The 27,782-nt window shown below is 32.2% G+C and overlaps 2 protein-coding genes across 4 annotated transcripts; both read left to right on the forward strand.

Moving 5' to 3' along the window:
* Positions 1 to 231: 231 nt before the first annotated feature.
* On the forward strand, positions 232 to 22,024 carry LOC148622864 (stabilizer of axonemal microtubules 2-like). Of its 2 annotated transcripts, XM_088573139.1 has the most exons (5): positions 232 to 392; positions 10,635 to 10,808; positions 15,068 to 15,180; positions 18,620 to 18,706; positions 19,335 to 22,024. In XM_088573139.1, the coding sequence occupies exons 1-5, from the start codon at positions 361 to 363 to the stop codon at positions 20,297 to 20,299; spliced, it is 1,371 nt and encodes a 456-aa protein (XP_088429265.1). In that variant the 5' UTR covers positions 232 to 360; the 3' UTR covers positions 20,300 to 22,024. The 2 variants fall into 2 exon arrangements, with proteins under 2 accessions (XP_088429265.1, XP_088429264.1); XM_088573138.1 differs by lacking the exons at positions 232 to 392; positions 10,635 to 10,808 and adding an exon at positions 12,692 to 13,358.
* A 96-nt stretch (positions 22,025 to 22,120) lies between these two features.
* LOC148622865 (putative amine oxidase [copper-containing]) lies at positions 22,121 to 26,868 on the forward strand. 2 transcript variants are annotated; one of them, XM_088573137.1, is made up of 3 exons: positions 22,121 to 23,894; positions 24,217 to 26,241; positions 26,706 to 26,868. In XM_088573137.1, the coding sequence occupies exons 2-3, from the start codon at positions 24,217 to 24,219 to the stop codon at positions 26,856 to 26,858; spliced, it is 2,178 nt and encodes a 725-aa protein (XP_088429263.1). In that variant the 5' UTR covers positions 22,121 to 23,894; the 3' UTR covers positions 26,859 to 26,868. The 2 variants fall into 2 exon arrangements, with proteins under 2 accessions (XP_088429263.1, XP_088429262.1); XM_088573136.1 differs by having other exon boundaries at positions 22,121 to 23,533.
* The last annotated feature ends 914 nt before the right edge of the window (positions 26,869 to 27,782 follow it).

Genomic DNA, 27,782 nt, shown 5'->3' on the forward strand with positions numbered 1-27,782 from the left:
TCAAAGAAGACGAGTCGATAGAAAAGACTGTATAGAAGTAATAGAATAGATGTTGGTAATGAGAACATATGTTATGGAAATGGAAACCACAATTAACTAGTCTTTATGAAAACTACTTCGACATTAACTTGATATTTATCTCCAGTGACATTAGAATCCATTTTTTTCCAGCAATTTCTAAGTAAACAAATGTCGTAATGTAAACTGGTTTACCTTTAAAACCAAATGGACTCGTCTGTTGTCATCCACCATCTTAATAAACAATTTAGTGCATGTACTTGACAACGTGTACAACGTGCACAGAAATCATACGCGTAAAAAGGGAAATTTTTGTATTTTGGTCCTGAAGCTGTAGAGAAAATGGCACAAACTTGTCAATTATGTACATGTGGGTAAGTAACTATAGTATTGTCTTCAAATATATTGGTGTTATTTCTTCAATAATTTAAAGGGCACCTGTTGATTGTTATGGGTGTAATTTAATTATACTATCAGATTACAGTAATCCTTGAATAAGGTACAATTGTTTATGACAATGGAATCATGATGAAGTTAAACAAATAATTGTAAAAACACTCTATTGCCCTGCTGTATTTGAGGTTTTTTTTCAACCAAAGGGGGATAACTCAGAATATCTTATTTGTTTAGTTTCCAGAGTATCAAACATGTGTTTGTACATATACAGTAAAACAATAAAAAAAAAATGATCATAATTTAATTGTGAAAAAAAATGATTCACTCCAAAAATATGAAGTATTGAAAAATACACCGTTCTGTATTGTGGGTTCCATTGTATCTAGTCGGAATTTATTCTTTACCCTGCATACCTCCTCTCTTTTATTTGGAAATTGACATGTCAGGTATGACATATCAATATCCATATAAAAAAGAGAGGGGTTGTAGGTTAACCTGATATATCAATATCCAAATAAAAAAGAGGAGGGTTGCAGGGTCAGAGGGGACTACACTGCATCATGGCACGGCTAGTTCAAGAACATTGAATGATATACATTTTTGGTATTTGTTGTGCTTGATCTAGGGACCAATTGTAAACATTGAAATCACATATTGACAAGTATTCTCAAGGACAGGAAAATTAGGGACAAACATGTAATTTTTATGTGATTTTCGGCCATTTTCAAAATTTTCGATGGTCTTGTTAGAAAATTTATAAAATAAGGATTTAAAAGTAATCATGATCCCTTGAAATATTCTATAAATTACCATCATACATTTGAACCTACTGCCGGTAGGTCATTTCTACCGGAATTAGAACCTTTCTACAGTTCTACCGTAGGAACAGAAAATCTACCACTTTCGGAACCATCAAAAATTATCTAGAATCCCCAGTATTCAGAGCCAAAAATGTATGTTTCAATCGCATTTCTTTGATTATTTAATGAGCCATAAATTTGACAAAAAGGTGTTAACTGCTATTTAAACAGATTAAGGAATGTTTTATGTTAGGTCAGCTGATCAGGGTTACCAATGATGATTGACAATTAGAAAAATGGATCCTGATTGGTTACATCACCATTTTATGAACAGCTAATCATTTTCTATAGATAAATTTCTAATGCACAATTAATTTTTTAAATACTGTCAATTTAACAGTCTAACTTTTGAAGAGCCACGTGTGTTGACAAATTTAAAAATTATCATTTTTGATTCAAAATGTCACTTACCTCCTTTATAATTTTTTATCTTTTTTTTTTGACATTTTCTGTAATTTCAACAGTACAATATATTTCCCAAATTTTCTTTGCAATAGTTATAGGAAATACCACTCCTTCAGAATTTTGATGACTTTGGAAATTATGTATCAGCATTATTGAATATTTGCTACAGTTTCCGAAATATTTAACCTCATGGTATGCAGTTAATGATAAAAAGGCTTGAACTTCAATTTTCAATTATTATGATCATGCCTCAGATACTAAGAATGTGAAAAGATGTTGTCTTCAAAAATGGTACATAAAATTGAAAAAAAAAAAAACTTATGGCATTAAATCAAAATAAGGTAGATAATCCTTTCCTAGAATATTCATCATAGTTTTTAAAGAAAACAAACTTCATGTGTAAGGTTTTCCATAAACTTCACACACAATTAACTTGTTATGCTACAAGAAAAAAACTCCGATAAAAAACTCCAGATTTCAAACCATATCTCCAGCTGAAAAATGACAAATCTCCAGTTCTGAAGGAACCACTTTATCACATATATGTATCATTGCTAGGTTTTTGATAGAAATGATTTAAGACAATTTTCTTTTCTATACTGTGATATAATGGGAACATTTTTCCAAGCCCATAAATTTTCCTTACCTTTTTGCGATAAATTACTGAAAATAGGTTTAATGCAATGAAAGGTGAGATGTATTATCTTCGGACATAATGAAAATGCACTTTTCAAAGGCCTGTTTGAACAAAAGTGTGCTTGAACAATACAATTTGCCATCCAGTTGCTTCTTAGAAGAAACCCTATTTTTCCCCCAAAATCGTACTCTCTACATTATCATTAAAGCAAACTGTGTGCATGTAAAAGGTGTTTTCTGTTGTCCAACAAGACTACATACATATCTTTTACATCTGTAAGGGAAACAAAGCATATATAGACATTAAAGTTCATTGAAACATTAAAAAATCAAACACCTCTGAGAGTGCAAGAAAGAGAAATCTAAGATATCCAAGGGTAAATTTTCAAGCTTAATAATGAGTTAGAGAACATTGAAATATAAGTAAAGGGTTGAGATTTGCTCAAGTCATGCAAATTTCAGGGAGTGTTTGATAAAGATATCTAACATGCTTAAAGTAGAAACTCCTTATTTAATAAAAAATCCATATTTTCTGTGTTTGCCACAATTTTAATGTGAGAAATAGATTCTTCTGTCTTGTAAAGCTGTGTAGTTAAATATTTCTCAATGTTTCAATTGTAAAAATTTAGTATTTAAGGCAAAATCAGGACTATTTTTGTCTGAAGGAGAATACATTTGCATTTCCTAACATTTTATGGCCATATTGGCTCAAGCACTGTTAAAGTCTAGATAGTTTCTCCATTAACTCAATGTAAATTTTTTAGAAAAACAAAACATTTTGTTACTGGTGTATAGATAATAGTAATTTAACAAATGTTTCCAGTGTAAAAATTTTCAATATTTCAAACTGTTAGATAAATTCTGTAATTTTACTCTCAGGCTTTCTCCTGCAAAAAAGTGACAACACAAATATCAATTGGCCGTTCACAAAATTTGAAATTTATGTTAAAAATAGCAACGAATAATGGAGGAATTTTATATACATGTGATAAATAGGATAATCAATTGGTTATTGTTAATAACCAAAATATGATAACTCGTGTCAAGAATGCAGTAAGATTTAACTTGTACGTGGAACAAATTCTGCACACTCGTTAAATCTAGGCGTTCTTCGACACTCGTGATCATATTTTGGTTATTCACTCTTTCCAATTAATTGTCCTTTTATTTCCTACCTACCTACCCTATTTTTTTTCTTGCAGGAGATTAGAGTTTTATTTTTTGGCCTAATCATTATTACTGAAAATCAACTGCACTTTTTCTTGTCTCCTCTAATTAGTTACAGCTTTTTTACGCTTGTTTGCTAATTTGAAGTTGTATTTTTCACTTTGTAAAATTGATCTTAAACTTATCAATTTTTTTTTATTAAGATTGTCTAATTCAAAAATCATAATCCCTTAAACAAAGCACCATTAATACCAAAATTAAACAGTTTTAAAACCTGATTATTTGAATAACATGGGATATGCTTTCTAATAATTATGTAGATTATAAGACATGTATCATTATACCAAACCCTAAATGTGGAAGTATAACGCCTAGATGTGCTGTTTGGTGAGACATATTCTTTTAATCAGTTCAATTGAGGGCTTGAGGTGGCATGTCAGTAACTGCTAGCAGTCCTGTGTGGTGTAATGTTCCAAATTTTTATATTTGAGTCAAGCCTCTTTTGAATATAGTTTCATTATATACATTTTTTGTACTTGTAGGTGGCCTACATTGCTTTAGGTAGGGCAGGATTTTAGCTCTATTAAACTAGTTAAACCATGCCACATCCGAGGAACCCCTAGCTTTCGTAAATCTAGTTTCAGGTTTAACATGGTGTCTGTTGTACAGAACAGGTGTGTTTGTCCTTTTAAGGACCTTATGAAAAGGCAGACTCTGGGTGTTGGAAATTTTTTCTGAATTTATTGAAGGCTTTTAGAATGCCTTTTACATTTTTTTACAGTTAGGAAGGGTCATTGTCTCTTTGATACATTTTTCTATGTCTGAAAGAGTGACTTGTTACAAGTTCTTCCAAGAGGGCCACTAGATGCCTCCTGCCGGTTATAAAGGCACACTGCTCTATAAGCAACCATGCTGTTTGACATCCCCTTTTACTTAGGAAACTGACAAGGTCATTGGGCCAGCCAAAGTCTTCAAGTTAAAAGATGGTTTCACCTTTACCTCAGAAAATGTCATTTACATTTGTAGTTTGCAAATGCTGTAAAATGGTTTACATTGGCAAGACGTATCGGAGGTTGGGTGATCGTTTTATAGAACACAAAGCGTCACCAATGGTAAGGATTGTCCAGTCAGTGAACATTTTTGGGAGGCAAATCACAGTGTTGACGACATGAAAGTAACTGTCCTTTTGGAATCATGTTCAGGTGAAAACAACAAAGTTCCTAGAACAGTGTATCATCAGCTTTCTTTGGACTGCTCACCCCTTTGGAATGAATGTCAAAACCCGCATTATTTAGTTACCATAACCCAGTTTTCAATTGCTTTTTGTCAGCTCACTTACAATTTTAGAATTTTCATTTTGAACTTGATGCATTTTCACAATGATCAAAGTCACTTTTGAGGGGCACTTTGTCTCTGTGGTATGGTTGGCACTTTTCTCATCTTTTTGCTCCTGACAAATGCAGTAAGGGCAAATTTGGGCCCATATTCTTTTCATTTTTTTACGTTTTATTTATATTTTATTTGTATGTAGTTCCTTTTTACCTTTTAAACATGGGTATTGTTCACTTATTCATTATTCTTACTTTCTATGTTTTCACCTTTTCAAGTCACTAACATTGTGAGAGACTTCTTGCACTTGTAATTTCAGTACTTCATATTTGCATAATTATATATTTATAGTGCAGATCTGTGCCATGTTTACCACCATAGCATCATAGTTCTAGCTACATACGAAATAAAAATGTACCTCTTAAATATCAGACACTTGTGTTTTACATGTGTTTCTTGCTTGTATGGTCCCGTGCAGGACCAGGTGTCAAAAGAATAGGCCCACAGCAGCGCTAAGCTTGTCGTAAAAGGCGACTAAATAGTGCTCACAGGAGGTTAAATTGCCCAACTCTACTCATTCTTCCCTATTACTAGTGGCAATCAAAATTTGTTGACCCTTTGTGTCCCATCCCATTTTTCATTTCGTCATATTTCATGTTCATTTTATCATCTATTTCTTGTTCATCACCAGAATATAGCTGAAATATTGCTGCTCAAGTGTTAAAGCCCAATAATCAATCTTGTTTGTATGAGACCAGGAAGTTAACATGAAATGATCAGTTAGCATTGAAAATTATGCAGTTTCCGATTCAGACACAGGTGCTTGTTAAAAGACTATATGGATCATATACATTAGCAGGGCCCCGATTATGAATATTCATTGCCAGTTGTTTAATCTGGTTCCCTGGTCAATAAACAACCCAAAGATTGTTAAAATGTGCCACTTTTAAAAGATATCATACACATGTCTATGTGTGTTTTTTTGGTTGTATGATAACGGGAAGTTTACATAAAAAGATGAAATGATGGGTTTAGCATTGAAATTATGTAATATTACCCAGTTTCCGATTCAAACACAGGGGCTCGTTAAAATTGACTATATAGGTCATATACGTTATCAGGACCCTGTTATCTATATATAGCCAGTTATTTAATCTGGTTCCGGGTAACCAGTTGTTTTGATTGAAAACGTTTGGGTCTTCACGGTTACAAAAGAGTAGACAATCATATCAAGGGAACCAAGATTCTAGCGGAAGTCATCCGATTTTAGAGCATATTGCATTCGTGCCATTTCAGATGTTGAAAGTAAGCCAAATTCGGTGGCATACAATATTTGACGATTAGCAACTTTGTAGACTTCAGTCTTTGATTTCTCTATGTACATGTATCACACACTAAAACTCATGAGATAGGGACTACTAGTAATTACTAACATAATAGCTCCAGACCTCAACTGAACTGATCAAAGATTATATTTTTGAAATCTAGCTTCCTCTCAAACAGTATTCATTTTGTAAATGATGTATTTATCTGGCTACATTTTTTTTTAATATGGATTAAATGTTGTCATATAATGTATGCCTAAGTTTGTTTTTGATCTTTGCATAAACTTTTTTAGTCTTATCTTTTAATAAATAAATGTACTCTTTTAATGAATAAATGTACTCTTTCTAATGAACAAATGTACTCCTTTTGATGAAGCCCCGTGCAGGTCCGGGTGTTAAAAGAATAGGCCTGCAGCAGCGCTAAACTTGTCGTATAAGGCGACTAAATAGTGCTCAGAAACTTAGCCGGGGGCTAGGTGCTCTGCCCACAGAGCAACTGGGATGTGTGCCCCAGGTGGTGGAATGGGGTACCCCTGGCGTGTTACATGCTGGGGTTATCAGGCTATAATACGGAAAACCTGACCGCAAACCATAGTGGTGCACCGTGTTGGGAAAGATGCCACGTTCCTCGCACGTTAAAGAACCCTGCTGTGGTATTGGATAGAGTAGGAACCTTTGCGCTCCGCCACAGGAGGCTAAATTGCCCGACCTTACCCATCCCCCCTTTTTCCAGTGGCAATCAAAATTTGTCGACCCTATTATCCTTGTGACCCATCCTTTCTTTTTTTCATTTCATGTTCATTTTATCATCCATTTCATGTTCATTGTCTGAATATAGCTGAAATATTGCTGCTCGGACGTTAAACCCCAACAACCAAACCAAACCAACCAACCTTTTGATGAATAAATGTACTCTTTTTTAATGAATAAATGTACTCTTTTAATGAATAAATGTACTCTTTCTAATGAACAAATGTACTCCTTTTGATGAATAAATGTACTCTTTTAATGAATAAATGTACTCCTTTTGATGAATAAATGTACTCCTTTTTAATGAATAAATGTACTCTTTTTAATGAATAAATGCACTTATTTTAATGAATTAATGCACTCCTTTTAATGAAAAAATGTACTCCTTTTAATGAATTAATGTACTCCTTTAAATGAATAAAAGTATTCCTTTTAATGAATAAATGTACTCCTTTTAATGAACAAATGTACTCTTTTTTAATTAATAAATGTATTCCTTTTAATTTCAATATTGAAACTTCAAGAATGTGTTTGTATTTCAATCAAGTTAATCAAAACAATAAAAAAGAACATCATAGAAAACTCAAATTGTACAGTACAGAAATTATTTTGTCTTAGTGTATAAAGGAGGATGGTAGTTACACTAGAAGTAAATACATGTGTAGGAGCTTGCATTTTATGTGAATCATCCTCCATTTTAGAAGATGCCTTGTTTTTTATGAGTATTGAAACTATTTCGTCTTTGAGCTAATAGGGCACCCCTTATATTATTTTCCCTTTGGTGAGCCTGGAACTATTGCCAGACTCAAGGTAATGAGTTGAAAATTTTATGTTGCAAAATTATGTCCCACTTTTACATGAATGGAATTAACCCTGACTACAGTAGGGCTTGTGAAATCATAGAAAATCATAGTGACCCAAAAGTTTGGTTTATATGTGTCAATAAGTTCTTACACCATGAAATACTATGTAAAATTGTTGCAAATTTGAATATGCCCTTTTTCTTAGTTCATTAATCCTGTCAGTAATTTTAGAAACTTTTATTGTTTCACTTTTTACTTTGTGTTAAAACTGAACTTTAAACCAGTGACTAACAATAGACGTATGTTTTTGTGTTATTAAAAGCCTGTTTTTACCATATACTATTCAGCATAATAAACCTTTCAGTATAGGTTTACAGTATCTGTGAAAATTATTGTAATTTAGATATATCCATTTCATTGGAAAGTGTTAAATCAATAATATCTTGTTTGAATGGTAGACTACTGACTGTTCACTGACACATGGTCGCATTGTTTCCGTTTCCATTTACATTTCTCATGTATAACTTGATCTTGTGAGCCATTTAATCAATTCATACTTGAGCAATGACACTTACAATGAAAATTGAAAGTTAAATGAATGTTTTAGTCTCTTCATCAATATATTTTATTCATATTGTTAATACAAACTTATGAAAACCACAGCAGGTTACTGCTTCTTCATTAACAGTAAAATAAATTATTGTAGCAATACTAAAAGTCAGTATTGAAAACTATGCTTTGTGTAATGGCCTATCTGCATTTATTTTGACAGTTGAAAAAACTGTAATATCTGAAAACATTATGCCATGTGTACTTTTTGGGTACTCACTGTATACATGATGTAGGTAGTTATGGGTAGTTACATTTGAAAGGACTAAATTGAATTCAGTAGTTATAACTACATCCTACATGTACATACTTATATTTCTTGTCCATGAAAGAATGATATTGTTAGTATTTTTGTACAAGTTCACAGTGGAGCCATTGACAACATTCATTTTTATGAAATTAAAAGGCAATGCAAGTAGAGGTTTCTATCAATCAGTATATGAAAGAAGTCCTATAAAACCTATGCCATGAGTATACTAACATGTTTATTGCTTGGTATTTAATTTCCTTTAATTAAAATTCTATGGTACACAAGTTTATAGATATTTTTTAAAGTCACATGAAAAATCCTGAATTGCCATTTGGAGTGGTGGTTTCAGTTTTCTTTACCCATACAGATTACAATAGATAATTCCTAAAGAAATGCCATTTACACTGCTTTAGAATTTACCTATTGCAATTCAATTGTATATGAATGCCTTTCCTTTTAATGAATGAAATAACAAAAATTTTCAAAAAAATTTGCTTAAGTGGTAAAGTTTGAAAAATGACAAGTTTCCTGTTTATCATAGATTATGTAAAGGAACCCCCTCCCCCTTGAGTCAGCCAATGAACAAGGTTTCTACCCAGCAACAACCATAGAGAATAATATTGTTGTTAACAGTAAGCACTTTTTACCAGAAATGTCAGAGTTATCTCTCTTCTGATGATATTTATAGGTATTGATATTATGTATATGATTAGTATTTTTGTATTTATCCTGTTAATAGCTAAAACAATTCATAGATAGATTCAAATGTCTTCTAAATTATAACTGAATATATTTTTGGGAGTGAAATAATTTCAAATAAGAGTATCATGGTTCAGGTTCACTTTATATGAACAATAATGACTTGTATTCTGGTGGTCAGAACAAAAGTTATTGTTCTGTGGGCAATTATTGATATGTGAACACTAATTGTTGTACTTAAAGCTTATTCAGTTGAAATGTATTTTGATATTAAAGAGTATAAAAGTATACATACATGTATATGATTGAAAAGCATACAATTTTATACATTGACAGTTTAAGAACAACATAAGATGAACTAATGTCCCCATAACACCTTACCATCATTTTTAACTGGTTTGACATGATGCTTACATAGATTTTTATGTCTCGTTGTAACTAAGCAGCCTCTCCTCCTAATTTTGTAAGAGTGCATCCTTGTATTATTATTGTGTGCCTTTAAGGGTTAGTACATTCTAGGCACCAGTAAAACATGGTACTCGTTTTATGAGCTTGCTCACAGTACCTCTATTTTAAAATCTCAAATACATTTCAGGTGTTTCCAATGAAACTAAAAAGGAATGTATTTGTCAATACAAAGATATGTATCTGCAATATCTGTATAGCAAGGGAGCTAAATTTTGATCTTGGACTTTTGTATGAATACCTTCCATCTTGCATCATTTTTGCCCCAAAGCCCATTGTAACTAGTTTTTATGAAACATTGTCTCAATAATATGATAGAATCCATGTTCATATCTCTTCTATGAACAGCTTACATACATTTCTTACATGTTATTGATTTTAAATGATACACCATAAGCCTAAAGTAAATTAGATTTCATTTGTGATCTTAATTTAATCTCTAGGTAAACCAGCTTTACAGTGAAAATTTTATGAAAATCCACCTTATATTATATATAATTCACAAATACATAAATCCAAATTTTGTGCTTGATGTATCATGTATCCAAGATTTTTTGGGTTTTATTGGAGGGGGTTGCTGGAGTATAGGTTGTTCTTTCATGTTTCTGTTTGTTGTTTGTTGTAAATCAATTAAATGTGTTTCATTTTGTCTCTTGACCTTTGAACTTACTCTTGATTTCATGTAAATTTTGGAAGAAAGTTTTTTCATGCTTAAAAAAACATGCTTAATTGTAATCAGTGTCTCTAACTGCTGTTTAAGTTGTTGTTGCAAAACTGATTATTGAACAGGGTCCTGTATATTTTCATGATTATAGTCAAATATGTGTACACTATGGCTACAAAAATGTTAGATTATTACACCTTTCTGGTTAACACATTAAAACAGCTTAAAAGACAATTTATAAGTTGTTTTGTTTTTCAGACGTCACATGGTGCCCCACGTACACAAAGATATAATTGGTCAGGGAGATCCATCCTATAAAACAACAGAGTACACCAATGTATATAAACAACATCCTCTCACACACAGAGAAAACTTCAAACCTAACTATGAACCCATGCATGGTGGAGATTTCCATGATAGAACTACACAAAGGTAAGGTGTCTTAAGACCTTTTTTACATGGTTGGCCCATTGTTCGAAATTGACAACAGCCTGACAGCCATAGCTGGTAAAATTGCTGGTGGGCTTGCAGAATTTGGCTTACATGCTAATGATTGCTATTTAAGTGGATTAACATTTTTTAGCTCAGGCTTGTCAGAAATTTTTATGGCAAAGACTGTTAGCCTTATCCACAAATCGCTCATATTGTTTGTGATGTGTAGATCTTTCTAACAATATTAGACTGCTGAATGTTGAAGAGATAAATTCTGGACATCCTTTGGTAAGAGTTCATATTGTTTTACCAGATTCTGACAAAGTAGAGAACATTGAATTCTTACCTTTAGAGAATTGACCCAGTTTTTAATTTTTCGTGTGTTGTTTGAATCATTTGCTCACTTTAAAAAGAATGTTCATATAAGTATGCTTACTTGGACACCCTTATTGCCAGTATTCAGCCTCAGTCATCACTGTATGTGGAGAACAGGGTAAGCAAGCACCTAGATATTTGGTAATACTGGGAATAATGTGGGTCATGGAGTAAGATACCTGAACATTAGAATATTGCAGAAAATCTGTTTAATTAGTCAACTGTTAAATGAGCATTTTATTACTACGATCATTCAATCATTTTAGAGTATTTTAAGGAGATAGAATTTGAATCACTTCTAGTGTCTATTTCTATGGAAGTTTTATAGTGCAAAGACTAAGGGGAATGGAAGTTCTTTTTCAGCCTATCCATCAGTAACAGACTAGATTTCAAGATTTTTTTTCTGCAGTGCTTTCACTTTCAGTCGTTTTATTTTTGGAAAGTAAAAATATGATGAGTTACAGATCATGCTGATCAAATTACCCATGTAGAAACTGTTGTCATTTCAAACACAACCAAATAGTCCTATTTTTGTTATTTGAGCATATTATGATGCATTTCTGATAATTGAACATCTAATTAAAATATGGTTACAAATGGTTCATGATTGATTTTTATTTTTGCAATGAATAAAAAGATTTGGTGTCCTTCTTGGATTTGGCAAATGTAAGTCAGTGCTTTCCAATCTCAGTTTCTACTATTTAAATGTTACATTTGTAAATGCTTGTGGATATTAAACATGTGGTAAAGGGTATCACCTCTACACCTAGGAAAATAAAATTTTAAAATATTTCTTCCATTGCAAATTTTATTGGTAGTGAAATTCATAAGGTCAGACTAGGGTTGAAGGATCTAAATAAATTGGAACTTGTACAGTAATTGCGTTCAAAATTGTAACATATAAAGAGTTAGGCTGCTCATTTAACATGAAAACACAAAGAATTTTTTTGAAACCCCTTAAATTGTGAAGTTTATTTGACTAAGATGTAAATTTATTTGATAAAACTGATAAATCATCTGGTGAGGAACTGTAAATAGAAATTCCTGTTTGATAAATAGGAGGGAAAACTAATTTTCCTTTGTCCATTTTGATTTTAATTTATTTAATTCTTTACATTGTAAATAGTTCTGTAGGCAGTAATTAATTCTCTGAATAAACTGGTGTGTTTCAGTAAGACTTAATTCATTACGAATTCATGGATTTAATATTTTTCTTATTATAGATGTTGTTTATTTTCAATTTACCAAATCAGGTAACAAAAATGATAAACAGTCGGCCAGAACCATGGTGATTTAGGCAGCCTATCCGCTTGTAAATTATTAAACTAGTAGTGAACGATGTAAACTTAGCTGGGTACCAATGAAAATTCAATACTAAAATTTAATTCTGAAAGGCTCCACAAAGGATAAATCTTATCATAATTTATTTGCCCCAGAACTTACATGGATATTTAACAAAACCATTGATAATGTGTTACCCCAATTTATTGTAATGAAGTATATGAGAATGGACAATCTGTGTTGACTTTATGAGACTTAACTATACGGATGTTTTCTTTAAAGTAACACATTGTTTGCTGAACAGCCTATATAAGAGTAATAGTTTTCTACATTTTTTTGAATTTATATACCCCATCTGTAGAGCAAACAACTCTCTTAAGCTTACATGATATAAAGGTGAAAAATCAATTAGGAAGATATTACAACTGAGTTGACTTCATCAGTGAACATAACAATGGCTTATATACTTCTGAATAAGGATGGTAGTATTCCAGGATACTCTAAAGAGGCTATGAATAATAATAATCAGGGAATTACTCCCAGGAGTTCTGATAACAATCATAGTCAGGACTTCTATACTCATCTGGATGAAGAAAGTATACGTCGAATTCAAGATAGAGAAACAAGACGTAAAGAAGATGCTAAATGGATGATTTATGATAAGATGAATGATAAACAATTAGTGCCGATAAACTCCCAGAATCAAAACATGCAAGATATTTCTCCTATAGTCTCACCACGGGATCAGGAATTCTATACTAAACTTGACCAAGAAAGTGTAGATAGGATAAAAAACCGTGAAAAAAGGCGTCAAGAAGATGCTCGATGGATGGTTTATGATAGAACTACTTATGATAAGGCTGTTCCTGTTATTGGTAAAAGTTCAAAAGGAGGGTTAGTAACAGTGTTTTGAAGAAAAGAACTTTTTGACCTGAAATGACCCTTATTCAGGCCAATTTCCAGGTGTAATTGAAATAGGGGTCTTTGTTCATCCTCAAAAAATAATATATTTTTGTATGGTTTTGCAAGAGCTTTTAATGATGTGAAATGTATTCATTTGCATTCTAAATTAACATGGTTTCAGGACTATATGGTTTATGTATGTTTTAATTTGATACACTAGGGTGATTTAAATTTAAAATACTAATGAATTCTATCCAGTCTGTTAAGATAAAGTTCATATCTTGTCAAAGTATATGAAACTGTAATACCAAGTTCAGTGCTACAAAAGAAAAGCTGGGATTAATTTTTGGGGTTATGACTTGAATCTTTTAGGAAATAGAAATCCAAAAAGTACCAGAAACAAGTATTTCCATGTTGTTTATTTATACCATGACTTGATTGTGCATATATGGATATCTTTGAATCCATACCAAATAGGGAAAGTTGGTCTGATTTTATAAAAATAAAGAGGTTGAAAAGAGGCTTATATTTAGCATTTTCCAAGTGAAAGAACAACAGCTTAGTAAAAGTGTATGAATCTCTTTGAAACATACCTCAAGGTGCCATACCATAAAGTGAGACTAGGATTTATTTTGTGTGTATTACTGATAGGAGCAAAAAAGGAGCTGAACAACAAGCATTTTCCTGACATCAGCACAATAACTTGATATAAGGTTGTACCTCATTGTGCTATACTATACCATAAAAATGAGGTGGGATCAATTTTGGGGTTCATATTCTAACTATTTGGAAATTAAGGGGTTTAAAGGGGTTGGAAATAAAACTTTTTTTTGTTTTCAGACAAAATATTGGGTAATTGTGAACCACAAAGTTTCATACCACTAAGACTAAGAAAAGATTGTGATTGATGTTTGGGCTAATGACCCTTATTGTTTGAAAATAAAGGACTGAAAGGGGCAAAAAAGCATTTTTTTTACTTTATATAAGATAGCTTATTTAAATATATTTACCCCAACTCAAGTCAACGAGTGGGAGGTATATTGGAATCACTTTGTCTGTCTGTCTGAATTTTCGTCACAATTATTTCAGCTTCCAATGGATGGTTTGATTTCAAATTAAGTGTGTTGCTTCATATAGATAGGGCAAATGATGTAAGCAATTTTGGTTTCTCTCAAATATTAAATTCCATTTAAGTGGGACATTGCATACAGGAATCTAATATCAGAGAGCAACCAATATTGCTTTCAAACAAATGCCTAAAATATATGAATCCACACAGCAAATAAATTCATCTATTGGGAGCCGAGATTTTTTAGACGAAAACTTTCTCTATCATTTAATTAATTTATCATTTAATGTCTCCTGACATATTGGGAAATGTTTACAGCATGAAATTGGAATTTAAAATTAGCAAACTATAAAGATTGCAACCAGAACCCTTACTCAAAGAGGGTGGTATATTGGAAACATCTTGTCCATTGTTCATTCAGTTTTGTCACAATTATCATGCTTCCAATAGAATCAAATTTGGTATGTTCCCTTATAAAGATGGGGTATACATTTGAAGTAAATTTTGGACTTTCCCATTTTTCACTGTGTAGAATAAATGGAACAGATATACCTAGCACAACCAAACATGCAACTTCATGTTAAATTACTTCTACAGTATATGATGATCAATGTACTTATTTTTCTTTCAGACAAGACTATGTCCCACATCCAATTGAGAAACCTTTTGTCAGACAGCCTGATATGTATAGAAAACCTGAGGGACATATGGAGGGTATGACCTCATACAAGAAGGAATATACAGGTAAAGCAGTTTTGTATAATGCATGTGTTACGTAGGAATTCAAGTATGTTCATTAAGATATGGGATGATGTCTTGTGCAAATTTTTATTTTAGAAACCCTAGAGCAACCTTCAGATATTGGCTGTATAATTTACATGTATACACCACAATAGTTCAAATTTTATTACTAAGTAAATGACATTATTCTTCTAGGGTTTTTCCTTCTTTTTTTTCTTTAGCATCACAGGGAATTATACCTATTATACATATTTTTAAAGTCTCAAGTAGTTGTCTAGACTTCATTAATGAACTCCTACTCATTTAACTGTTAAATTAGGATGATGTTTTATATTAATGATGTTCTTTTTCATTGTAAGAAGTTCCTTCACACCAATATTCAAGTTTATTTGAAAGTATGTGAAACAGCAAAATATTTTCTTTTGTTATATTAAGGTGAATAGGTTATATTTTACACCCATAAAGGTATCTTAGTAGACTGTGTGTGTTTCCCCTAAGCTTGATTTCCTTCAGCCATACATGTATTACAGAATTGTCTTCCAAAATTACAGGGTGGTACATTGTTTGTTTGTTGTCTCCAAGGAAATCATTACCATTTTTACTTTCTCCATGAAAAGATTATATGTATATGTATTAAAGGATATCAGTACCAGTATACAATATATGTTTGAATGAGTTTTATATTATGGTACAATAGGTTTTGTTCATTTTTATCATTGTTGTTTAAATCAAGGACCTTGGACAATACTATTCCTGACATTTTTGTCATTGAATTATGACCTTATTCTTTTGAAATTATTTTAGGGTAGGCTTTTCATATGAATTGAAACGTCCATGAATTTTGTAACAGTTGGATAAGTAACAAAACCTACATTTATTTGTATGAACTGTGAAGCAAAAATAAGTAAAAAATCTGCTAAAATTCAAATATAAAAAAGCTTAAAGTGTTGCATTGAAAATTTATTATGGAATGAACTGCAGGAAAGGATCAACATGAATGTTTTATGGTAACAAATCAATGAATCTGAAATCAAATATATATCCTTAGAATTGATCTTGGTGCAGGTGAATCTAGGCCTTGGTAAAAACCAACATTGATTTCAAGTCTTGTTGTGCTGTATTTCTTAGTAACTAACAAGTTTTTCATCTCTAAGTGCTATTGACAAAGAAGAATCACTCCATTTAGAGTTGACATAACAAGGATATATTATCCTCAGATTGTGTAAAGTCACATTTTTTCCTTTTATTAACCCCTTTATATATTTTTATTGTTTTTGTTGAAGTCCTGTTTTTTTTTTTTCATAACATTAGAAGTACTTTCTTGTTATTAAGGTCAAACAAGAGTTCAGTTGAGATTATAAAATGTCCTTGAATGCGCTTTTGTCTGTATGAATAATAATCCTTTTTAAGGATTTTCTCCCCTTCAATAATTTTTAACACAAATGTTTTAATAGAGAAAGTGAGTATTTTTTCATTCTTAACTCTGTTCTAACCGCAGTTTCTCTTTCCTTTAAAATTGAAATACACCAAATCAGTACCCTGCTTTTTGGTCATTGTCTGTGAGTTAGTTTTTTGGTTTTTTTTTAATGATTAATTCTTTTGTCAAAACTGAATGTGCTGAAGATATGCTTTAGTAAAGGTTAATATGTTACTTTTATGACTGCCTGAAATTTTGAATACTACGAATTTCTTCAACTTTTCATTTGTTCTTTAGACCTACTCTTTATTATATGACACACTATAGGGTTATTTACTAAATTTTTTAATTAATCAATTGATAAATGCAATATTTGTTCTCCTTTATGTATATTTGTTTGGATTAAACTATTCTGTCAAATATTTTTAAACAAAATATTTATGCAGGTTTTAATATGTGTAAGATTGATATGCGAATGGATCAAGCAATCTGTCCATAGAGATGAATAAGTAAAGCCCCCCTCCCATCAATTTAGAGATGAATCAAGTAAAAGCCCCATCAATTTAGAGATGAATCAAGTAAAGGCCCTATCAATTTAGAGATGAATCAAGTAAAGGCCCTATCAATTTAGAGATGAATGTAAAGGCCCCATCAGTTTAGAGATGAATCAAGTAAAGGCCCCATCAATTTAGATTTAGAGATGAATCAAGTAAAGGCCCTATCAATTTAGAGATGAATCAAGTAAAGGCCCAGTCAATTTAGAAATGAATCAAGTATAGGCCCTATCAATTTAGAGATGAATCAAGTAAAGACCCTATCAATTTAGGGATGAATCAAGTAAAGGCCCTATCAATTTAGAGATGAATGTAAAGGCCCCATCAGTTTAGAGATGAATCAAGTAAAGGCCCCATCAATTTAGATTTAGAGATGAATCAAGTTAAGGCCCCATCAATTTAGATTTAGAGATAAATCAAGTAAAGGCTCTATCAATTTACAGATGAATCAAGTAAAGACCCTATCAATTTAGGGATGAATCAAGTAAAGGCCCCATCAATTTTACTCTATTTATCACTAGGATTACTCTTTTTGTTAACTTGACTTGTGTTGTCATCTCTGTGTACACAGATGTCTCAGGAGACTCTCAGGGTCACTTAAAAATCTCTAGGATGTTTGTCATCAAAGAATTCCATTAACTCTGATTTACTTTCTTCTTTCAGTTTTCTTTGTTATTGCATTTAAATGGCCATTCTTTAGGCTGATTCTCTTTGGACTTTTTAAGCATGAAGTGTAACAGAAAAATATTTGTAAGATAAATTGAAATTTAAAAGGTGTATTATAAAAACACGAACATGCACTAAATTATAACAGGGTTTAAGTTGTAGATAGGATCAAGCTTTTAGTATTGATTGATAGATTGTGATTGTTTTGTTCAAGTTGTCATTGGTGAACAGGGGAGATAATCAAAGTTGTCCAAAAATTATACACACAATTATTACCTTATTTTGTAGCTATAACAAAACTTTCAATGTAAAAATAAAACAGGTTAATAGATATTTTATTATCTTTTTATTTTAAATGCGAAGTAAAATATAATGAAAATGATGGGAAATCTCGCACAAAATTTTCAGTATTGAAAAAATAATAAACAGAAAATTTCTTCAAGACTACAATTTTTACACATTTTCATTGATTATACTGTAGAATAAGGACTTTTAAAGCCAAGCTTTTCTGAAATGTTTCAAGTCATAAAATAGTTTTAAATAACTGAAGAAAAGTAACAAACAAAATTTTCATTTGATTTTAAAACACTTGTTGCATGTGAATATCCTGTGGTCAATTTCACAAAAAGTAAAAGGTATAAATTTGATCCTTAGAAATGGGACTCTTTGTGGAAACAACCACTGGGTATTTCCACTCCTCTTTCCTTCGGATTTTCTTACAGCACGCTTTGTATAAGCTCTATATCATATTTTTTTCAAAAATATCACACAGTCAGAATATTTTAAGTGTTTATTTTTATTTCAGAGAAACAAGTTCCTCCAGCAAGGGCTATTCGACATGATGGACAGAAGTTAGAATCTGGAAAATTTGAGGGAGAACCAACCTACAAAGGTATACTGTATATATATAACATTCCTTGCTTTTGTTTATGTTTTTGTTTTTATCAAATGAAATGTTTTCTGTTCCCCTGGCATTTTACTTGGTTGTTTGTGATGTGCGACAATTAGTTGCATATAAAAGCATTGTACTTTATTTTAGCAAGTTCTTTGTTAATATCAAAAAGAGTGGAAAAATCAAATGAGTTTAAGTATCTTTTTGGAAAAAAAATCCAATTAAAATTTAATTAACCTTACCAAAGATATAAAAAGTAGATATATGACTAACAAAGCTTTACATTGCTTTATTTAACACACATCTTCTTTTATAGTTTTCAGTTCAACAATCTTGCAATTCAAGTTTAAATGTCAAATATTTTTTGAATTGCCTAAACTTTTAAAGTCACTTTTCGATGATATATATTGTGTCTTTGTTTTCCTTAAAAAGTAAATAAAATAAAAATACCTCATCTGCCCGATGTTAAAAGGTCAAATAATCACTACTGAATTACATCAATTCAAACAGAACAATTTTGTTCAGACCTATACCTGCATGTCAACAATATTGCTGATACTATGTCCATATAAAATAGTGTCTTTACTGAACTAATTAACCAACTGTTTTTCTGTATTTCTATTTTTAGCTGACTACAAGAAATGGGATGCCAGTAGACAACAACCCTTTGGTATGAGAGATTCATGGCAGCCTCCAGTTCAGAGGTTTGAGGGAGAAAGTACCATGCATCATGACTACCGTAAATATAACCAGGCTAGACGAGAAGCCATGCGACCAATGGAGGCCACCATTCGATCTGACCAACCTTTACAGGACATGACAGGTTATAGAGCAGAATACAGAAAACATGCTTTACCAGAGAAATACCAACGAGATAGGGAAATGTACAAGCCTACCTCAGCACCTCTTGATGACTTGACTACATTTAAACGGGACTACAAAGGGCAACATGGCCAACCAACACGAAGCTTCAAACCTGATGCTGCAGCATTTAGTTCAGGTCAGCCTTTAGATGATACTACAACGAATCGTAAAGATTATGTCAAATGGCCAGCAGAAAAACCATTTGTTCATCAACCTGACGAATACAGAAGACCAGAGGGTGAAATGTACCACACAACTACCCATAATTCAACATACAAACAACTTCCATTACAGAAGAATATGCCTGTCAGGCCGTTATCAGCCAATAAAGCTAGAAATGCACCATTCGATGGTACAACTAATTACTCAACTGAGTACAAGAAATGGGCAATGCAAAGACAGCAGCCACATCAAAGAGAGGAATACCATCCTAATTCTGCTCCATTTGAGGGAATGCCAACATATAAATCTCACTACATACCTCATGGTGTGGCTCCAGCCCAATCATTCCGTCCAGATAATGCAGCATTCCAGAGTAATGCCAGGTTTGAAGATGGAACAATGTACAGGACAGATTACACAAAGAAAGCCATGCCACCATGTCCCTGTCATGATCCTCATCTTGCTCCAGGTAGGGTTGTATTCTGTGAAAGGCATAATGCACCTGTGATGACCTCTATACAGAAGTTGTCAACACAGACCACACGTCAGCCTGTAGCTGTGATGTAGTCTTTCCATAATATATAATGTCTGTGATAGATATTTTTATACTGAAACCTGCTGAACATTGTACATTTTTGTATAAAGCACAGATCAATATATGGTGTACTAAGGAGCTTGTAGATTTCACTTGTCATTTTACAAAACAGTTAGAAGCCTATTTCTTGTAAGAAAGAATGTTTAGTTTATATTCTGTTATAGACAATATCTGCTCTAACATATACGAAACGCAACCTACAGTGGGAGCAAAAACCAATTGTTAACTTTATTTAGAGAAGGTTTTAAGATAATAAATAACAGCTATCCATGGACTGGGTGGAGTTCTGCAAAATAAATTGTGAAAGTTTCCTTGGTAACAGAGTATCAGTTATTCCAAGTCAGGTGTGACCCCCAGTGTGACGCTCCCTGTGATATATATTATCTTTTAGTGTAAGTGCCCTTTATAATACTCTTTTAAATTATTGTTATTTATTCTTGTAGTGCCATTGTTATACTTGCAATATTCTTGTGTTTTAAACTAATGCTGTGGCAGGATCTATGTTTTCATCCTCAACCTTAAAATACTATAACATGTTCTAATTTATTTTCAAAAAACATAGATGTGTTTCCTTTTAATAGAATATAATCATGGTTACCATAGTAATGTAGTTGATAATATGCCTGGTAACTATGGTATGGACCTTCTCACTGTTGTCTCAATGGAAATGTTTTAGATATAGACTTTATAAATGGATCTTCAACATGGATTTAGATTAATAGTAACACATTATTATGTCAACTTAGAATCTCTTTTCTTAAATCTTTTAAAGTATGAAAACCTTCAGAAGATAAAAGTTGTTGCCATACTTACCAAGTGCTGTTTCCAACACATTGTCTCATACTAAGTAATTTGCTCTAAGTGTTATTTGTCACAATTTTTAATTTTTATTTTCTGAGGGTATACATTATATTTGTTGTTTTATGTTGAATATCTTAATGGTAAATTAAACCATTTAAGTGTTAGGTATCACAGAACCAAAAGGTTCACTACAGACTATATATATTATCTTGTTAGATTTATATTATACACTGTTGTTATAAGTCATTACTGCACTGTTCATTTTCACTGTTATTTTCTCTACTGATGCTATTTAAAAAAAAACATTTTGTTATCTTTTGTTATCACTTTTTAGTTAGGTATCCACGGGTTTGCTGTTGTTAGATTACTTCTGTTAATTCTGAGAAACATGGTGCCTGTTTGTTGTAAGTAAGAAATTTCCACAGGAAAACTGTTTATATGGTAACTCATGATAACCTGTTGTGTTCTTCACTTGTTTTGGTTTTATTTAACTATGATCTCTAGAATATGGTATTACTTTGAAGAACCACCCAATATAAAAAAAACTCAACTACTTTTCAAATTTCGCTTGTTTTATGGAAAGTAGAGAGGAAGTTGATGTGCTATTAGATTGTAAACTCAAGAGAATTAACCCTCGAATTTTTCTGAAATTTAAAGGTAAACCTTGAAATAAATTTTTCAATCCTGGTGCAATATTTTTGTCTATTTTAGTTTCGTCTCTATAATATTTTGACTAGATAGTCATTTAAGTATAGCCATTCCTGTCCTCTTGAGGCCAATGTACTTTCAAATTTGAGCAGAAACATTTCTTTAAGTTTCTTACGCCTTTATCACCTCTACAACATAAAAATTGATATTACATATGTATTACTTAGTCAATAAATTAGGTAAAACTTTGTTCGTCTTTGTTTTTCTGTAATAGCATCATAGGAAGAAAGAACAGACTAGGAGAAATATGAAGACAAAACCCGCATTGTCTTATTAAAGGATAAAAGTACAGGGCTTCTATAGCATCTAACATGAAGTAGAACAAGCTCTGAACAACAAAGCTAACAAGATCGGCACTTTGCCGAAAGTTGGCTAAACTTGTAAACAAGTCAGGAATGGATCTTTCCTTTCAAAGACTGGTTGTTTAGTACAAGATGTGATTTCCATGCTCGGTGAACAGTGTGTTTAGTTTAAATGTATTTTATTTGCCCAAAACAAAATGCATTGGACAAAAGTAAAGAATATATACTTATTTCGTCCTTTCCTATATGCAATATATAAATATACACAAATATGGATTAAATACAGTGTATCCGTCGTGAATCCGATGTAGTTCAAAGTTGATGTGGTTTTTTTTTTATTCTGTGAAGACAGGGTCGTACTTTATACTCTTGTTCATCAAGATACATAAACTTAAAACAAATCAATCAATTCGCGTCGACAAGGACATTTAATTTGAAGAGAACTGCATCCTTTAGTCCTTGTGTTGATTGCTTTACGAACTTGAAAAAAAAACTGACTGGCTTAAGATTGCGGTATGTTTCGAACGACACTAGTTATATACTGCCTGAATAATATACAACGATAGTAAATGTCAGGACAATATTATGTTAGGTATTTTAAGCTTGTTTAGCACAAAAAGGAATGCATGTTAGCTAATCCGACAATTTACTTCTTATCTCAGATTCTTCCCATAGCAAAAGGAGCAAATATTTGTGATATGATACATTATGTGGAGTAAAAATTGGAAGCATCCAACAAAAAGTGGCTAGGTACTAATTGAAGACATATTGGGAATTCACACAAAAGCTAGATGTGGGAAAAACTTAGCTGGTTTGTTGAAAATTCTTGATTGTCTTTAGAAGTGATCGTTAATGAAATATTAATTATGATGGATTGGTAGTACCGGAATATAGACTATACATGTTAACTGTAAAATAAACAACATGGAGGGAAAAAACACACAACAACCGCAATGGAGAATATCTCAATGCATAATAATGATAAATCCTGAATAAGGATTAAACGACCATTGCCTGAAAAAATGTCTTCGGTAGTTAATTGGACATTTATCAAGGATACTAAGTATTTGAATGGCGGGCGGGCGGGCGGTGGAATTATTGAAATATCGTTGTAAACTGTCCATTTAACTACCTATGGAAGTTCATCGGATAAAGGAAAGACAAATAATTACACAATTCACAATAAAAAATATTCAGTGATATTTCTCTATTCCCCTTGTCTAACATTGCACATCAGAAAGTAATCTCAACGTGATGTAATGGGAACTGTTGATAACTAATTACAAAGGATGCCAATATTTTAATGCTTTCTTTTAATATAAAGCATTACATGATCCAAAGAAGACATATATTAGAGTTAACCTTGTAACCTTAACGAATCTTTGTTATATGTTTGTAAGTACAAACGTGTAGTTATGTTGTGTTATAATGCATTTAACATGCATAGGAACCATGCATAAAGTTGATGATGGGAGACCGTGTTGTAAGATAAAATATTAGTCTTAAAATATCTTCATAATCAAGGAAATTAAAATAAAATGCATTTAACTTTTTTAAAGACGGAAACAGGTGCTCATGTGATTTGGATTTGTTTCAAATTGGAATATTTAAAGATTTTTTTATCATTTTGTCAGTCCGTTCATTAAATAATAAATTTATATAACGTTACAAAATACAGCTGTTTTATACAACATCTTATTATCACCACAATGCTTCAGGAGCTTGTATCGTGATTAAATCACGAAACCAGAAAAAGGTAAGAATGTATATTTATCTTAATTCATTTGTTTTCAGGTTACTTTTCGTAAGCTAAAAATGAGCATTACCTTTAACTTCTTTTGCTGTCATTCCGTATCGTGCATCATGTCCGTCTTGTCATCGGTTACTTGAAATTCTTGTAAAATCAGCTAGATGTTAGAGCAATAGTTGTAAAACACATATATTGAGACAACAATAATTGTGACCTATACATGGGGTTTTGAAACAAAATAGTCTGGAAGCGTCACATACACAGAAAACATATTATATAATATATTAATTGCTAGAACCTAGTCTACACTATTTCTGTTTGATTGTAGATGAACAAATTTCCGCTTGACACCAAGGAAGACCCGGCTAGAAAATGGCGATGGTTTGTCCTGTTACTGTTGGTGTTTTCTTTATTTGTCACTGCTGGAATGGCATCCGTGGTCATCTACTATGAATTTATATTACCCCAGTCACATAATTTGTTGAACTCCCATGAGCTACCGAAACCTCTTGTATCGGACAATGAGGTCTATAAAGACCTTTCGATCATAGAAACACAGGCTATCAAACATTATTTACAGAAGCATCCGATATTTAATCTAAATCTTAATATTTCGTTCGCTTTGGAAAGGAGTTATGTTTTCCTTGTGCAATTACATTTGCCAAGTAAAGCAGACATTGTCCAAAGACATAACCTACAAAACTTAACGAGAAATGCTGAAGTAGTTCTATTCCGAGGTGATTTAGATCCACCCCTAATAGAGGAATATTTGATTGGACCACTACATAATATATCATTCCACAAATTATTAGTTTCTAAACATTACCAGAAAAGTGTACCATTCTTGTTCAGACCATTCTCACAGTTGGATTATTTAACTTTAGATGAAATTCTTTTATCATTAGAAGACACAATTGGACATGTTCTCATGAATTGTTATGAGGCTAGTTTCTTTGACTGTCGAAAACATTGTCTCAAAGTAGAATATTTTTCACCGATGTCACCATCTATTTCTGGAAAGTATGAGCGCCTCGTTTGGTATTGGGTCCATCATGATGTACCGGACTACGTTTTGTTTCCGGTAGATCTTTTCTTACTTATTAACATGACAGATAATGACCACTCAAAGCATAAACTTTATAAGATTTGGCTTGGGAATAAATTGTATGATTCTCCGGAACAGTTGGTCACAGATTTTGAATCAAATTCAGATGAGATGCCGTACATTCCATACACAAATAGGGCGAACATTGTTAATCACTTTGAGACCAATCCGGATGACTTATATTGGACAAAAACGCCAACATTGAGTGGAAATCATATCAAACAAGATTTCTGGGAATTCGATGTGAAAATGGCAACCGTTTCTGGTCCATCAGTATTTAATGTTATATACAAGGATATTTATTATGCATATGAAATAAGTCTACAAGAAATATCTATATTTCACAATGGATATAACCGATGGATGAGATATTCTGATTTAACATATAGTGGAACCCTGCTTGGAACAAGGGCAAGGGTACTTGAGCGTGGAATAGACTGCCCAGAACATGCAATATTTATATCAAGTTCACATGTATATGAAGGAACTCTGGAACCAACCATCATCCCAAACACTTCCTGTGTTTTCAACGAAGAGAGTGATAGTCATTATAAATACAGAAACAGTTCCACTTACCGATATTCCGATAGTTTAGTGCTATATGTAAGATCTATTTTGACCGTTTTCAATTATGACCATATATTTGACTTTATATTCAAACCAAATGGTGCTATCACCATAAGAACGTCTTTTTCAGGTCGCCCTTTACCAACAATGTACAGCCCAGAAGAAAATCGCTATGGTTTTAGACTAAATGAAAATTTAGTTGCCAATATTCATCAACATTCCTACCATTTTAAAGTAGATATGGACGTATTTGGACAGAAAAATAGGTTCGAAACCTTAGACATAGATATCAAACGACAAGAGAATGACTGGATGATTCAATCTTTCCAAAGATATGAACAATTAAAATTTACCAGATCATTGAAAATGACAGAGAATCAAGCTAAGTTCGAACAAGAATCCAAACTGCTAAAATACTACATATTCTACAACAGGGACCATTTAACAAAATATAAAGATCCAAAAGCAATACGCCTGAACATAATGAGTGATGCAGCAATACCGACTAAACATAAAGTGGGGAACGAAGCATCGGTTTCCTGGAAGAGATATGGCCTCGCTGTTACTAAGCATCATGATGATGAACAATCTAGTAGTTCTATCTATTCTACCTGGGATGGCAAGGAAACAGTTGTTAATTTTCAGAGTTTTATTGATGACAATGAAAATATTATCGATCAGGTAAGCTTTATTGTTGCAGACAAAGGCAGATTTAGTAAACAAAAAAGTTTTAAATTTTCGATTTCCCGGTTTGGCCGAACAGACACAAAAGATACAAAAACTTTCCTCCTGATAATAATCAAAGTGAAGTACCATTGGCAAAGTCTTTATTATCTGCATTATTTAGATTAAATACCACTAAATTATAATCCAGTAAATATGATTCCACAGAGATGCATTTGACAATGATTAGAAATAGGTCTGTTAAGGAAATATCTGCTCAAAGTATTATTAATACAACTAGGCCATCCTTCTTAGGGCAAAATTGATAAAAGCTTGTCTATAGGGTATATTCAAACAGTATCATTTTAGAACTGGCTTGTATTATGTACACGTTAGAATTATTCATTGCTGTTTAAATCCTCAACTCAGTGTTGTAATGTCTAAATATAAGTCAGTAATATCCCATATGTGTTCTATTGTAGGACCTGGTTGGATGGGTCACACTAACATCGACACATATACCCCACACAGAGGATTTCCCACTCATGTCTACATCAGATTATCAGTATTTTAGTTTAACTCCATTCAATTTATTTCCCGAAAATCCCATGGTAAATAAAAGACAAAATAAATGAATATCAGGGATTGTGTTTTCGGTTATTAAACTTGCTAACCGTGGTATGAAGTAGAACTATACATAAACCTTAGTTCGATATAGTAGACGGAAATATATCTGTGAATAATCAATCTAAAAATTACCTAGTTAATGACAAAAACCAAAAGACAAGTTAAAATTAGTAACAGATATAAATATGATGTCAATCGAGTTCTTGTTTGTGGAGCACAATCGAACATTGAACAGATATTGAAAGATATAAAAACGTTAAAAAAAAAAAGAAAGATAAGAAAATTTACCAAATGTTAAGTAAGAACTTAGGAAGACAATTCCGTACTTATGCTCATACACTATTCAAAAGCTTGCAAAATTAGCAAGGATATTCTGTACCACACTAAACTTTCGATATGCTTTTGACTACACGGACAACTGAAAAGGCTAATATGGGGTGGGAATGGGGGCTATATCCACATAATAGTCACTCAGCTCTTGTTTTGAATTTCGAGTTGTAATTTATTGTCATATATATTAATTTATCGTGAGCCATTTTTGCCATTGTATATATACTATTGATATGCCTGATTCTTAGGTTTGAGTAGTTATTTGTTTTAGTTAAGATATTTGTTATTTTCCCCTGGTTCTACTACATTCGACTTCAGAATATTAAACGTACCGTGTGGTCACTAATTGTTAATGTGGCAGTCTCTATGACAATATTTTAGACCTGACCATTTTCCATTCTGAACATTTACACTTGGTTGTATTGAATTAATCCTACCGGTGCACCTGGTCTTACTCCCAGCTTTTTATGGAGTCCGAGTTGCTCATTTACTTTTGTTACTTTGTAAGTATTAATTTCGTTACTTTATGTTCTTTGTTGTGTTTGTCTGTTTTCCAAGTCTGGTTTTTGTCCCTGGATTACATTCTTTTGATTTCTGCTAGA

This window comes from Perna viridis, chromosome 3 (assembly GCF_037379345.1).
Source record: "Perna viridis isolate PV_CMFRI_1.1 ecotype Kerala chromosome 3, ASM3737934v1, whole genome shotgun sequence".
Classification (NCBI taxonomy): Eukaryota; Metazoa; Mollusca; class Bivalvia; order Mytilida; family Mytilidae; genus Perna; species Perna viridis.